At 45.1% G+C, this 12,916-nt stretch overlaps 2 protein-coding genes and 1 long non-coding RNA gene across 3 annotated transcripts in view; all 3 read left to right on the top strand.

Annotated features, from left to right (window-relative positions):
* The window catches only part of LOC143521075 (cytohesin-interacting protein), a 4,129-nt gene extending 3,651 nt beyond the window's left edge, over window positions 1–478 (top strand). The window contains exon 8 of the mRNA XM_077013651.1: window positions 1–478. This exon is cut by the window's left edge and continues 555 nt beyond it. The gene's annotated coding sequence lies outside the window, so the exon portion shown is untranslated.
* A 3,255-nt stretch (window positions 479–3,733) lies between these two features.
* Window positions 3,734–7,692, top strand: ermn (ermin). The gene is made up of 3 exons (XM_077016052.1): window positions 3,734–3,890; window positions 4,672–4,827; window positions 7,334–7,692. Exons 1-3 carry the CDS (start codon window positions 3,734–3,736, stop codon window positions 7,690–7,692), a joined length of 672 nt encoding a protein of 223 aa, XP_076872167.1.
* A 2,273-nt stretch (window positions 7,693–9,965) lies between these two features.
* LOC143521108 (uncharacterized) lies at window positions 9,966–11,568 on the top strand. The gene is made up of 3 exons (XR_013132652.1): window positions 9,966–10,094; window positions 10,199–10,290; window positions 11,511–11,568. It is a non-coding gene; the product is annotated as an uncharacterized LOC143521108 (long non-coding RNA).
* The last annotated feature ends 1,348 nt before the right edge of the window (window positions 11,569–12,916 follow it).

Genomic DNA, 12,916 nt, shown 5'->3' with positions numbered 1-12,916 from the left:
CTCTTTGCGTGTATACATTAATAGATTCATACATTCATTCACACTGTGGAGGTTATCGGCGATCTCTGTGGTCTAAGATCTAGCTGAACTCCTACATGTCACATACAGCAGTTTGAAATCTCATACTGAACAGGAAATGGTTTCATTAGCGCCCACACACGCTCACAAATTCACACGATACTCCTCATTAGTCAGAGAAGCGATTCTAGCTGTTTCTTCTATGCAAATTCCACATATTTATGTTTGCACATTTAAAGTTATTTATTTAATGAAGACTTATGCAGTAAAGATTTTAATATCCTCCAACAAAGTAGCATTAGACCACCATGTTTACTTCTAATGGAGATTTTTGCATGTGACAGGTTTCTATGGTCGACTTATGGGATTTGACACAGTTGTTTGAAACCTCATGTGTTATTGAATCTGAGCACCTGTGATGTTTGGAAGTGTAAATATGTCTTCATTTGTTGCTTTCTGATATTTTGGCAATAAAAACGGTACATCTTTTGTCTTTTGAAAGTGTTTTAAGACACACTATTTATTAATTTATTGTGATTAGTTTATATGACAATAATAAGTACATCAATTTGAAGAACAATCTTTATATCTGTAGAGTATAACACTCTAATTTTAAGATCAAAATATGCATTTTATACATGTTAAACAGATTAATATAGCAAGCAGCTTGTTTTTGTGATATGATCTAGTCACCAAAAGCCATTGATGCAGCGTTTTGGTGTTGTAGGAGGGTCTGGAGAATCTTATCTGGAGAATCTTTTCAGAGATGACAGTAGTACAGACACTGGTACGATATCAGTAAAAACAATCCGTTTCGGTCTGCAGCAGTTATCTTGGATATAATCTTACCACTGTACAGTTTTCTCAGTTTTCACAGCAGTGTTACAAACAGCAAGTCAGATAAAGGTTTTTGGTGGAATGCCAGTCGTCCGGGGGACCATCTCTGTTTGAAGCTTCAGACTTTGTGACACTCCCCAAAGAAGCGATGGACAGAGAGGACACTGCAGAACACGTGTCCAGAGTCTGGACAGTGAAGACCACATCCTCATTCTGGACAAAGTTCTGAAAACATTCTGGAAATGTTCTAGAAGCGTTCTCGTTCTTGAAATGAGATGAACATGGCAGAGCTTTTTCTCTGAGAACATAAGAATACACTTGTGTCTCCACCCTTTGCAGTTAGAACAGCTTCAACTCTTCTGGGAAGGTTGTCCACAAGGTTTAGGAGTGTGTTTATGGGGATTTTTGACCATTCTTCCAGAAGCACATTTATGAGGTCACATAATGATGTTGGACGAGAAGGCCTGGCTGTTCATCAATCAATCAATCAATCAATCAAATTTTATTTATATAGCGCTTTTTACAACAGTTGTTGTCACAAAGCAGCTTTACAAGTGCCGAGTCCTAGCCCCCAGTGAGCAAGCCAAGGGCGATCAGGTTGTGTTCTATCCACACCGACTCTGCTATCCATGTCTTTATGGACCTTGATTTGTGCACTGGTGTGCAGTCATGTTGGAAGAGGAAGGGACCAGTTTCAAACTATAACAGCTCCCAACACAAAGTTGGAAGCATGGAATTGTCCAAAATGTCTTGGTGTGCTGAAGCATTCAGAATTCCTTTCATTGTAACTAAGGGGCCAAGCCCAGCTCCTAAAAAACAACCCCACACCATAATCATGGACCTCACTCGGGTCCCCCCAGAATACCACGACCTCAGTGAGGTATTCAGCAAGCATAAGGTAAGTTTCCTTCCTCCTCACAGAGGGCATGATATTGCCAATGACCTGCTTCCTGGCACTAGCCCTCCTCTGGGTTGTCTCTTCTCCTTAGCCGTACCTGAACGCAAGGCCATGGAAGCTTATATTCAAGAGTCTCTAGCGGCTGGTTTCATCCGGCCTTCTCCCTCTCCTGCGGGAGCCGGTTTTTTTCTTTTTTCTATACAGGGCCGGTTTACAGCCCTGTATAGATTATCGGGGTCATAACAAGATCACGGTGAAGGACCGTCACCCTCTTCCCCTCATGGGCTATTGCATTTGAGGCACTCCAACAGGCAACCCTTTTCGCCAAACTCGACCTTAGGAGTGCCTATAACTTGGTCCGGGTTAGGGAGGGTGACGAGTGGAAGACCGTCTTCATCACCCCGTCAGGACCACTATGAATACTTGGTCATGCCATTTGGTCTGATGAATGCACCGGCCATGTTTCAGCGCTTCATCAATGAAATTTTGAGAGAGGCCCTGGACCCAGAGGCGGTCTTTGCATAGAGGCGTGGCTAGGCAATTGCCTTGGGCCCCTCCCACTGCAGCCCACTGTAGGGGCCCCCTGACTAGCTAACTTATTTCTCGCATATTAATGTTGATGGGCCCCCTAGCTAAATTCACCTTGAGCCCCCAAATTGCTAAGTCTGCCACTGCCTGGACCGTTATGTGTTTGTTTATCTCGATGATATCCTCATCTATAGTCATACCCAGTCTGAGCATATAAAACAAGTGAGATGAGTGCTGCAGCTTCTTCTAGAGGACCATCCCTATGTGAATCTCGGAACAATCGCAGTTCCATGTTCAAGAGATAGGGTTTCTTGGGTATCGTATAGCCCAGAACATCCTGGCTATGGATGCCTCCAAGGTCCGATCGGTCGCTCAGTGGCCGGTCCCCACCTCGCTCCGTCTGGTCCAACGTTTCCTAGGGTTTGCGAATTTTTACTGGCATTTTATTAAAGGGTTCAGCACCCTATAAGGTCCCATCTGTCTGGTCCGCCGAGGCCCAGTGGTCATACGAAAACCTTAAACAACAATTCACCTCCGAACCGATCCTGTGTTTGCCCGAACCTGAGCTCCCTTTTGTGGTTGAGGTCGATGCAGCCGACTATGGGGTAGGAGCCATCCTGTCCCAAAGAACGGGGACCTCTCCGAAACTTCATCCCTGTGCCTTTTATTCGCATCGCATGACACCGGCCGAACGTAACTACGATGTGGGGGACAAGGTGTTACTGGCTGTTAAGCAATATAGTGTATATCACACATGTGGGTCATTTTGATATTAACAAAAGCTATTATGAGATGTTAAGCCTATAAACTGCTACACTGGCTATTTTTGTGAAGGCCTTAATGAATAATGCTAACTGGTAGCTAATGTAAAGTAAGCCACGTAGCACCTGTTAACACAGGTAGCTGTGGTGTTGATGGCAAACCCTCTGATCCTAAATGCATTCTGTCTTTGGGTGCTATAATTCCAAAATCATGAACTTTAATAAAAGAAGAACCATGAAAGATGGCCACATGTGCAACTGGGTGTGCTGTAGAGGCAATATCTTCTGTGCACAGGTGGTCTCATCAGGTACTGTGAAGGTGGAGGGGTTTCCACAAGAGATTTCAAACCTGTATCAGGTTTTATTTTGCATCTTGAATTAAAGATACAGAATAAAATACAGAGTTTCTCACTAAAGCAAAAATAAATCAGTCAAAACGCACAGACGGAGGAGAGAGTGTTGTTCATGTGGTGCGACACTGTTGAGCTGGAAGAGTGACCAAAGGCCTCAGAAGTTCTGTCTGAGCTCTGAGGCCAGTGACATCACTGCCTCAATTTTAGAGGAGGTCAGTGAACAGATCCGTCTGCTGTCTGTGGGCAGCGGAGCAAAACGTCTCATCAGCATGTGAGCAGGGTGGGAGAGACGGAGCTCGCGTGGCTGGCCAGACCTCTACAGACCGCTCAGTGGGCAGATGGAGAAGAAGATGCAGACACAGCCCAGTTCAGAGGCTCCGGGTCGGGAGATGATGAGCCCGGCACCTCCACCGGTCCCACCGCAGGAGCGAGAGTTCAAGGATGATTCCAAACTGGCTGGACAGCACAGTCCGCTCCAGGACGACCCGGACGAAGGTGAGAGCATCTCTGTCAAAGACAGAACCAACAGAGGCGTTTGCGTGTGCACAGATTCAAAATGTCTGGAGAAACAGACGGTTTGCTCCTTAATAACTCATCTTTCTGATCTTAACATCGTGTGAGACGCTAGCAGCATTTGTTACATTTACGTTTAGTAATATGTTCATTAAGGTTAGTAATATATTTCTTAAGATATATAAGATATATATTTCTTCTTTTTCCTTTGTAATATATACTGAAATCCTGTGAACACAGCTTTTTTCCCCTGCTTCTTAATGAAGAAATCCAGACACGCATGTTCCCTGTGGTGTTAGGAAGAGGTTCAGTGGTCAGTATTCAAAAAGTCCTGAGGCCCGTCATGTGTATGTGTGATGTGGTCTGTGTATTTACAAAAGAAACTGAGTACAATCCTGCAATATGTTATTTGAAAAGCTCCCATTGTTTAGGAAATTATGAAAGAAATCTCTTTATCTCAGCAGTTCAGGTCTGTGCATTTGTTTATTCAAATCATATTAAAATTCCACAAAGAATATTTGCATTTCAGGAGAACTACTGCCCATGAGGTTATAAACAGACTTTTTTCTGCTGAGACATGAATAAAAGACAAAGACACAATGTGCGGCTGATTTAAGATCACCTGCGAGTACTTTTGTAATCTTTTTTGTAAAATTTCATAAATTTGTTCATCATTGTTTTGGATATAATGCTGAATGATCAGGTGGGTTTGGTATCACTGTAATTAACGATGTTCTTTGTCCTTAATTGGCAACTATCAAAGCCTTTGCAGACGGGGAGGAAGTGACATCAGTGGGACGGAAGCTTGATGCTGAGAAGGAGGAGCTAAAGAATGCAGAACCTGAGGTCAGCGCTTCAGTGAGTGGAGACAAGCAATGTCAATCAGGAGAGCTGAACAAGCAGGAGGAAGAGGAGTCAGGTGAGGAGAAAGAGGACGGGTTGTACCAACTGGCCCAGAACAATGCTGATGGGGGTAAAAGGGGCCTGCACCAATCAAGTCAGGCTTTAAAAACCCTGATACTTATGAGTGACCTAAGGTTATTCTGACCTTAAATTGAATGTAATTGGCATTTCAAATTTCTTGGTCCCATAGCACTAACACTTCTTAAGATAAACACATTTTAATTAATATTATAATCATATGACCATGACTTTTCTGAGAAAGCATAATTCAAACATACTGTGTATGGCACAGGCCTGGCACAGGGCTGTCCACCTGCAATCCCTCCTGTCTCCACAAGAGGGACACACGGGCTACTCCTCATTAATTTGGGATTAATTTGACATCTGTGCTGGAATACGCTTCTGGGCTATCTCGTTCTCCTGAGCGTGCCAACTCAAGCAACGTTGCCAGATCAAATCCTTCTTGCGAGGTCTTGTGAGGTTGCTTTGGTCTTCCTCCTGTTTTCATCAGTATCTGCTCTTGGTGGAATATACTGTTCTACAAGCAGCATCTGTAGCTTGTAAGTTGCTGTTTGCACATGTCAAGTGGGGCCTATACATTTAGCCTCTAAAGCTAGCCCCACATTAGAAAGAATCCTTCAAGGCCACGGACAGGATTAACCCAGTCTGGTATCGTCCTCTCCTCCCTAGTCAGTGCACATAATCCCATTTTCTGTGTCTCACGTTTGGAGCCAGTTTTGTGTAGGCCCTTCTCACTGACGCCAGCCCCTCACCGGGTGGCTAGGTCACTCTCGGCCACAAGAGGGAGACACAGAGCTACTCTGAATTAATTAGGGATTGTCAGCAGCACCTTTGCTCCAACTTAAGACCAGGTTTCACAATGCTGTCCACTCAGTACTGGTTTCAATGGTCTGGCATAAGGCTAGCTGGTAATTCCTCGTGAGCATCTCACTGTTGAGTTTCCACTGAATCTACTCTGTTTTGCTCTCTTGCAAGAACCTGTTTTCATTTCTCGCTGACCTTCTTGGTCAGGGATGGGCAACTTCCATGATAAAGAGGGCCAAATTTTTTTCAGCACTATTATTGGCCACATGACCACACACACTTCAAATAATTGGATATGAAAGACACTACAAATTATTCTCAATAAGAACACATTTTAAATGAATTCAGATCTGTATGTTTATTGCACCAACATACATCTATTTTCTGCATATAAATGCATTAACATGTCCTTGATAAGCAACAAAGACAAAACATTTGCTAAATAAAAAAGTGCAAAAAGGAATGTGAACTCCTTCATATTAAAGAACTGTAACGCGTAGCGTGCTGCGGAACGAGGAGGTGGACACAAACGCTGAGAAGAGCGAGATTTAATAAGGGGAATTCTATAGGCGAAGTCGTTTGTACAGGCACGGGTCAAAATGGGAGAGCCGTCCAAGAGAATAGTCAACAGGACAGGCAGGAGTCGTAACAGGAGAGCCATTCACAACGGAGAAACACAACGGAGATGGAAAATACCAGAACAGCGATGACAGAGATAATCCACAAAACCGAACAAACCACAAATAACCGACAACGGGCGAAACACAAGTACACAGGACTAAACTAGACACAGCTGAACACAATGACGACACGGGCGTGTCAGACAGAGGGAAACCAGGACAACAGACACGCAGGGCGGGATAACCGGGAAGGGAACAACACCGACGCGAGGCGTAGCCCTACGTGACAAGAACAAAAAAAGAGTGAGGACTAGGGCCGAGGACGAGGGCCGTGTGCGGCCCGCGAGCCGCCAGTTGCCCATCCCTGTTCTTGGTTGATCTTTGTGTCGATGGTGCATTAGGTCTTCACTCGTCTCTGCTCCTGTGAATGAGAACCCTCTCTAAATCTCATGTGCTCCCCTTCCTCTTTGAAGAACTTTTACAGCTCCTACCACCTCCAACTACCTCCAGGACACACCTACCATCTCCATCTACCTCCTTGAAACACTGTTTGACCTTTGAGTGTTCTACCTGCTGTACTCTTGGGCTTTGGGCCTCATGTTGTTCAGGCAGGTCTCCAATAACAGCTTGAAGCTTGGAGGAACTTCATGGTCCAGTATGGTATTTGAAAGGCACCTATAAATGTGCTTTAGTATGTGCACATGCACCTGCTGTCCCGTAGCCCTTTTTTATAATGACAAAAGCGGTTTGGTAGATTTTAACTCTGAGATGTGTAGTTGAAGAGCTTTCGCTTTCAAAGACATGATGAAAGCTTCACAACTGAGTTTATCCAGGAGTTGAGGCCAGTAGATTTCTTTATGCAAATCAACTTAAAATTCAACAAAGTATATTTGCATCTTTTGCCAAGTACTGTACACAAAGTTACAAAAAGTCTTTTTCTGCTTGAAACATGATGAACCATTAGGGATGATGAGAATACAGAGAACAGTTGATAAATAAAATGTGTTGATTTTCATCATCATATCATGCGATGTTTTTGATATTCCTGTAACTAATTAAGTTCTTTGACCTTCGCAGCTACGGGACAGGAAGTGACATCAGTAGGACAGACGACTGATGCCGAGGAGGCGGAGCTAATGAAGGAAGAAGTAGATCCTGAGGTGAGCACTGCCGCGAGTGGTGAAGAGCAGGGCCAACCAGAAGAGCTGAACCAGCAGGAGGAAGAGGAAGCGGACGAGGAGGAAGAGGAGGGGTCAGACGCACTACAGTCACAGAATTCTCCAGCACCCGGCGTGGCTTCCCACAGAAGCCGTGGGAGGAGCTCTCGGAGCAAATGTCCCGCTGTGTCCAAGTACAACACAGTGTGTTACAGAAAGATTAAGAAGGGCAACACCAGGCAGAGGGTCGATGAGTTTGAGTCGATGATGAGTGTGTAACAGTGAGGTGATGAGTGTGTAGCGGTGAGGTGATGAGTGTAGTGGTGAGGTGATGAGTGTGTAGTGGTGAGGTGATGAGTGTGTAGTGGTGAGGTGTATCAGTGAGGTGATGAGTGTAGTGGTGAGGTGATGAGTGTAGTGGTGAGGTGATGAGTGTGTAGCGGTGAGGTGATGAGTGTGTAGTGGTGAGGTGATGAGTGTAGTGGTGAGGTGATGAGTGTAGTGGTGAGGTGATGAGTGTGTAGCGGTGAGGTGATGAGTGTGTAGTGGTGAGGTGATGAGTGTGTAGTGGTGAGGTGTATCAGTGAGGTGATGAGTGTGTAGCGGTGAGGTGAAGAGTGTGTAGCGGTGAGGGGATGAGTGTCTAGCAGTGAGGTGATGAGTGTGTAGCGGTGAGGTGATGAGTGTGTAGCGGTAAGGTGATGAGTGTGTAGCGGTGAGGGGATGAGTGTGTAGTGGTGAGGTGATGAGTGTGTAGTGGTGAGGTGTATCAGTGAGGGGATGAGTGTGTAGTGGTGAGGTGTATCAGTGAGGTGATGAGTGTGTAGTGGTGAGGTGATGAGTGTGTAGCGATGAGGTGATGAGTGTCTAGCAGTGAGGTGATGAGTGTGTAGCGGTGAGGTGATGAGTGTGTAGTGGTGAGGTGTATCAGTGAGGTGATGAGTGTGTAGTGATGAGGTAATGAGTGTGTAGTGGTGAGGTGATGAGTGTGTATCGGTGAGGTGATCAGTGTGTAGTGGTGAGGTGTGTGTAACATTTGTGTGGCCATCACCTCATTTTGAGTCCTATGGTCATTTTGAAATCACGCTTGATTAAACACTCATGAAGACTAGAGGAGTGGTACTCAAACACCAAATAATAAACACTAATTTGTATTTTTAATGACCTTGTATTTCCAACACCCTATACCATCTGGTCTGTATTTGCAATTTACTCTATATCTTATGCAATTCGTCAGATAGATAGATAGATAGATAGATAGATAGATAGATAGATAGATAGATAGATAGATAGATAGATAGATAGATACTTTATTGATCCTAGAGGGAAATTTGTCAGATAAAAGAATGCTTATTACAGATGTATTAATTTGGATGGAACGATGTTGAATATATTTATGTACTTTTTAATATTTTGTTTATTTAAAGAGGTAACTGTTTACATAAATTTAAATACCCTGTACATTACTGTACAGTGGAGTCGCTGGCTTATACACCTCGCTTGGGTTTTACTACACTGACGGCTGTAAAACATTTTAAAGCACGATTTTCTTTTTTAGTAATTTAACAGTGAATATCAGGTTTTATCTCCATTTAAATTTTGGGACACATTTGTGACCTGTTTTGTTTTTTCTTTTTTAAATAAAATAAAATAAACCACATCTAAAATGGACATCCCGTAGTGTGCATTCTTGTGATTGTAGGCACCAAAACGCCACTTTTTAATTGGAGAATAGTGTTTTGCACTACCGTGTTTCACCACTAGATGTCAATGTAATTCTGTATTGTCATTTTTAAAACAAAGCCAGCATTCTAGAAGTGGCTCTTTGATCGTCTCCCCAAGTTCTTTATGTTTCCACTGTAATAAGAACCTCAAACTGGCCTTCGCAAAGGAAGCGAAAATAAAACATTAACATGAATGAGGTTCATTTATTATATACTGGACACCAGATTATATCCTGAATATCCGCTATGATACGAGCATTCTTTAGCGGTTCCTTTACGTACCTCATTATACACAAATTATAATAAATGAGGAAAATTATTATTTTAATGAGGGAATTATATGGGCCCCAAGAACTGTAATTGTCACTACTTAAATTCCTGAATGTTATCCACAAACAACAAATAAAATGCATCGGATAATTACAAAAGCTTTGGAAATGTTTGCGTTAAAGCTAAAATTGTAAATTAATCGTTAAAAAACACCACCTATCATTTTACATTTACGGCATTTTAGCAGACACCCCCTAACCCCACTTCCTAACCCCCCTAAGACACCCCCTAACCCCACTTCCTAACCCCCCTAAGACACCCCCTAACCCCACTCCCTAACCCCCCTAACCCCACATACACCCCTAACCCCACTCTGAAGTTACACCTTAGTCATAATTATATCCTTCACATTTTAAACGCGTCGCGTGCTCGTCTTTGCGTCAGTAACCGCGCGCGACGTTTAGATCGAACGCAGCAGCTGTTCTAAAGCGGTGTGCGTGATTGTGCAACGTGTCAGTGTTGCATCAGTGGGAAAGAAAACGGATCCTTATTTTGGCCTGGCTGGTCTCAGATGTGAACTTCCCTCATTTGAATAGTGACAAATGTCAAATCGGCTCGGCGACGGGTAGCCTGTCTACATGCTGCTTGCCAGGGTGTCCCCGAGCTGGGGGTCAGAGCAACTTCCTGGTCAGTGTCCATTCCTCCCCTGACTCCGCCTCAATTAACCTTTCCTGACATAGGAGCGTTCCATCTTTGTCCATATCTCTGGTTTGTTCTCTCTCTGCCCCCAGGCAGGTTTGCAGGGCGGAGGTCAGAAATGCCACCCCTATCCAAGGGGCGTTTGTCAAGACTCTCGAGGGTCAGGTGCATGCTGGGATAACAGGTAAGGCCCCACCGGACCAGGACAGAGGTGTGGTCTCCTTTCACCCTCTCACACACCCAGGTGAAAAACCCCCCAGGTGTGATCCTGATGTGGTGCAGGAGGTAACCCCCCCCACCCCCCCCCCACCCCCACCCAATAGCGGAAGCCTGACTCAATGGCCCGCATGTTTGTGCGCTGTTGGACCGGCCAGGACCGGCCAGCCCCAGACGCTTTCACGGGCCCTGGCACTTCTCGGCCGGGCACACAAAGGCGGCTTTGTGGAGCGACGAGACCACAGTCGAAAGTATTCGGGAGGGAGAGGGAGAAGAAGAATAGCATGCTCAGAGCTTCTAGCAGCGAGCCCCCTCGGAAAGTTTTATTCTTTGGGCACGGCTTTTGTGGGGGTGGGATGTAGATCGGGGGGGGGGGGTTGCTTTTTGTTTTCTGCGTGTGGTGGGGAGTACTTTACTGCTGTCCCACGCACGTCTGTGCGATCTCAGTGTGGGGGGCGAGGACTCAGGGCGAGGGGGTTAGCGTTAGCGCCACTGCTCACGAATGTCCTTGTACATTATGGAGACACACAGTGAATGTACTGTGGTTGAAAAGAAAAAAAACACACAGTCATGAGTGACAGGCTGACTTCCTGTAACACAGGAAGTCCACATTTACTTAATGGAGCCATTTTGGGTAAAAGATTATTGCTTGCGAAAATAGTATTTTGATGAGCTTATGGTGACTGAAGAAAGGAGAAAGAAGGAGAGACAGGGAGAGAGAGACAGAGAGAGAGAGAGAGAGAAAGAGAGAAGGAAAAAGCCCAGCTCTGTGAAGGGAAGGGTCAGGGAAGGTTTCCGTGACGACTGCTCCTCTGGGTCCTTTCTGAAGCCGTGATTGACAGTTCTGCATTGTGCTGCCGGTCCGGACTCCCCAGCCGGCGTTCAGGCTTATCGCGAGGTGCTGCGGCTGGCCAGAGAGGTGCCTGTCCACAAAGCCTCAGAGTGGCCCTGCGGTCACCTCTCCCGCAGCCACAAGGGCCCCCTCACCCGGCCCACCGTCCCGTCCCCATGAGGCGGAGGCGTGCGGTATCTGCGGTGTGACTCTGGGGGTCGGGTGTGTCTGGGGGAGGGGGGTCCAGCCGTGCGCAGGTGAGGAGGAGTTGCGGTGGGAGGTCGGTGCTGAGATGAACTCTGCGTCTCCCACAGGGCGCCATCGTCATTTATAATTCATTAATCTCTCTGTTGCAGATTTTTCCAGCTGCAATAGGAATCCAAAAGAAGAGCCTCGCCGGCAGCTGCCCGGGGCAATGGGCCATGCAGGGGCAATTACGGGGGGGGGGGGGGGGGGGCATCGGGCATGTGGTGGGGCAAACCATTCTAGTGGTGTGAGCTGTACACTGTCCTTTCTGGGATTTCCTGATTTGGGTTTACAAGTCTGTGTGTACGCTTTACTTTGTTGTCTGTGGAGTATTTTACACTCTAATTGGAGTATATTGCACTCTAGTTGGAGTATATTACGCTCTGGTTGGAGTAAACTACAATGGCGGGAAGAGATTATATTACACTCTGGTTTGAATATATCACAATCTAGTTGGAGTATATTACACTATGGTTGGAGTAAATGACAATGGCTGGAGTATATTATACTCTAGTTGGAGTATATTACACTCTGGTTGTGGGGGTTGGTCGTTCTCAAAGGGGAAGCTGAGACAGAGACACCACTGTTTATAGGAACTTTCATTCACACACAGACACACACACACACACACACACACACACACACACACACACACACACACACACACACACTTCAAAAGAGGGAACTGCAGACATCTGAAAAACAGTAAAAGACACTTAAAGTTTGCAGAGATTTACAAGGAGCAACAAGGCTGGATTACTGTAGTGAATTGATTCAATCTGTGACACTTCCTTAAGAAGCCTACAGGGGGGAGTATCTCAGTGCAGAATTTGGACACTGGTGCAAGGGTCTGTAACTACAACACACAAGACATCATGTTTGACAACGCGTTGAACAGCGTGTTGGACAGCGTGTCTGTTGTTGGATGTTGAAACATTTATTAAACGATTCTTTCTTTCAGCACATCATGAGCTTAGTTGTAGAGAATTGCATCCACAGCTCTTACAGTAACCGAAGAGACAGACTTCTGGGCCCGTATTTATCAAACTTCTTAGAGTGGAATTTTGGACTAAAGTGCTGAAAAATTCTTAGATTTGCTCATACTCACAGAGTTAAGTGTAAGTGCCAGTTATCAAAACTCTCAAGTATAAGAATCACTCTTACTCTCCCGAAAAGTTAAGACTGCTCCAGAGGACTCATAAGTTGTTAAGAGTTGCCACCAGGGGGCTGAGATGGCACTGAGAAGACAGAGACGCGTGCGAACCTTCATTTTAGGTACACATTTTACACATTTTATGTATAAATATGCACAATAATTAGGCATTAAGATAAGCATGGGTTTTAATTTTTTTTGTTCTTCCTTTCATTTTTTTCATGCAAGATTGTAATATTCATGCTGCGATTTTAATACTTTAATTTTAAGCTTTGACGTCTGCCTTGTCAGTTATTGTATGTCATTTGGGAGTGAGTCCTCTGCCAGACGTCCATCAGACGCCCACTCTTCCTCCGGTCATTC

Source organism: Brachyhypopomus gauderio, chromosome 8 (assembly GCF_052324685.1).
Source record: "Brachyhypopomus gauderio isolate BG-103 chromosome 8, BGAUD_0.2, whole genome shotgun sequence".
Classification (NCBI taxonomy): domain Eukaryota; kingdom Metazoa; phylum Chordata; class Actinopteri; order Gymnotiformes; family Hypopomidae; genus Brachyhypopomus; species Brachyhypopomus gauderio.
Note: the sequence above shows the minus strand (reverse complement) of the source record. Positions and strands in the feature narration are given on the sequence as shown.

What these genes read in the sequence shown, in the direction of transcription:
- ermn (XM_077016052.1), top strand. Translation starts at nt 3,734, where the DNA reads ATGGAGAAGAAGATGCAGACACAGCCCAGTTCAGAGGCTCCGGGTCGG. An exon ending in CCAGGACGACCCGGACGAAG is followed by an intron (nt 3,891 to 4,671) that starts GTGAGAGCATCT and finishes CAACTATCAAAG; the next exon opens with CCTTTGCAGACGGGGAGGAA. An exon ending in GCAGGAGGAAGAGGAGTCAG is followed by an intron (nt 4,828 to 7,333) that starts GTGAGGAGAAAG and finishes TGACCTTCGCAG; the next exon opens with CTACGGGACAGGAAGTGACA.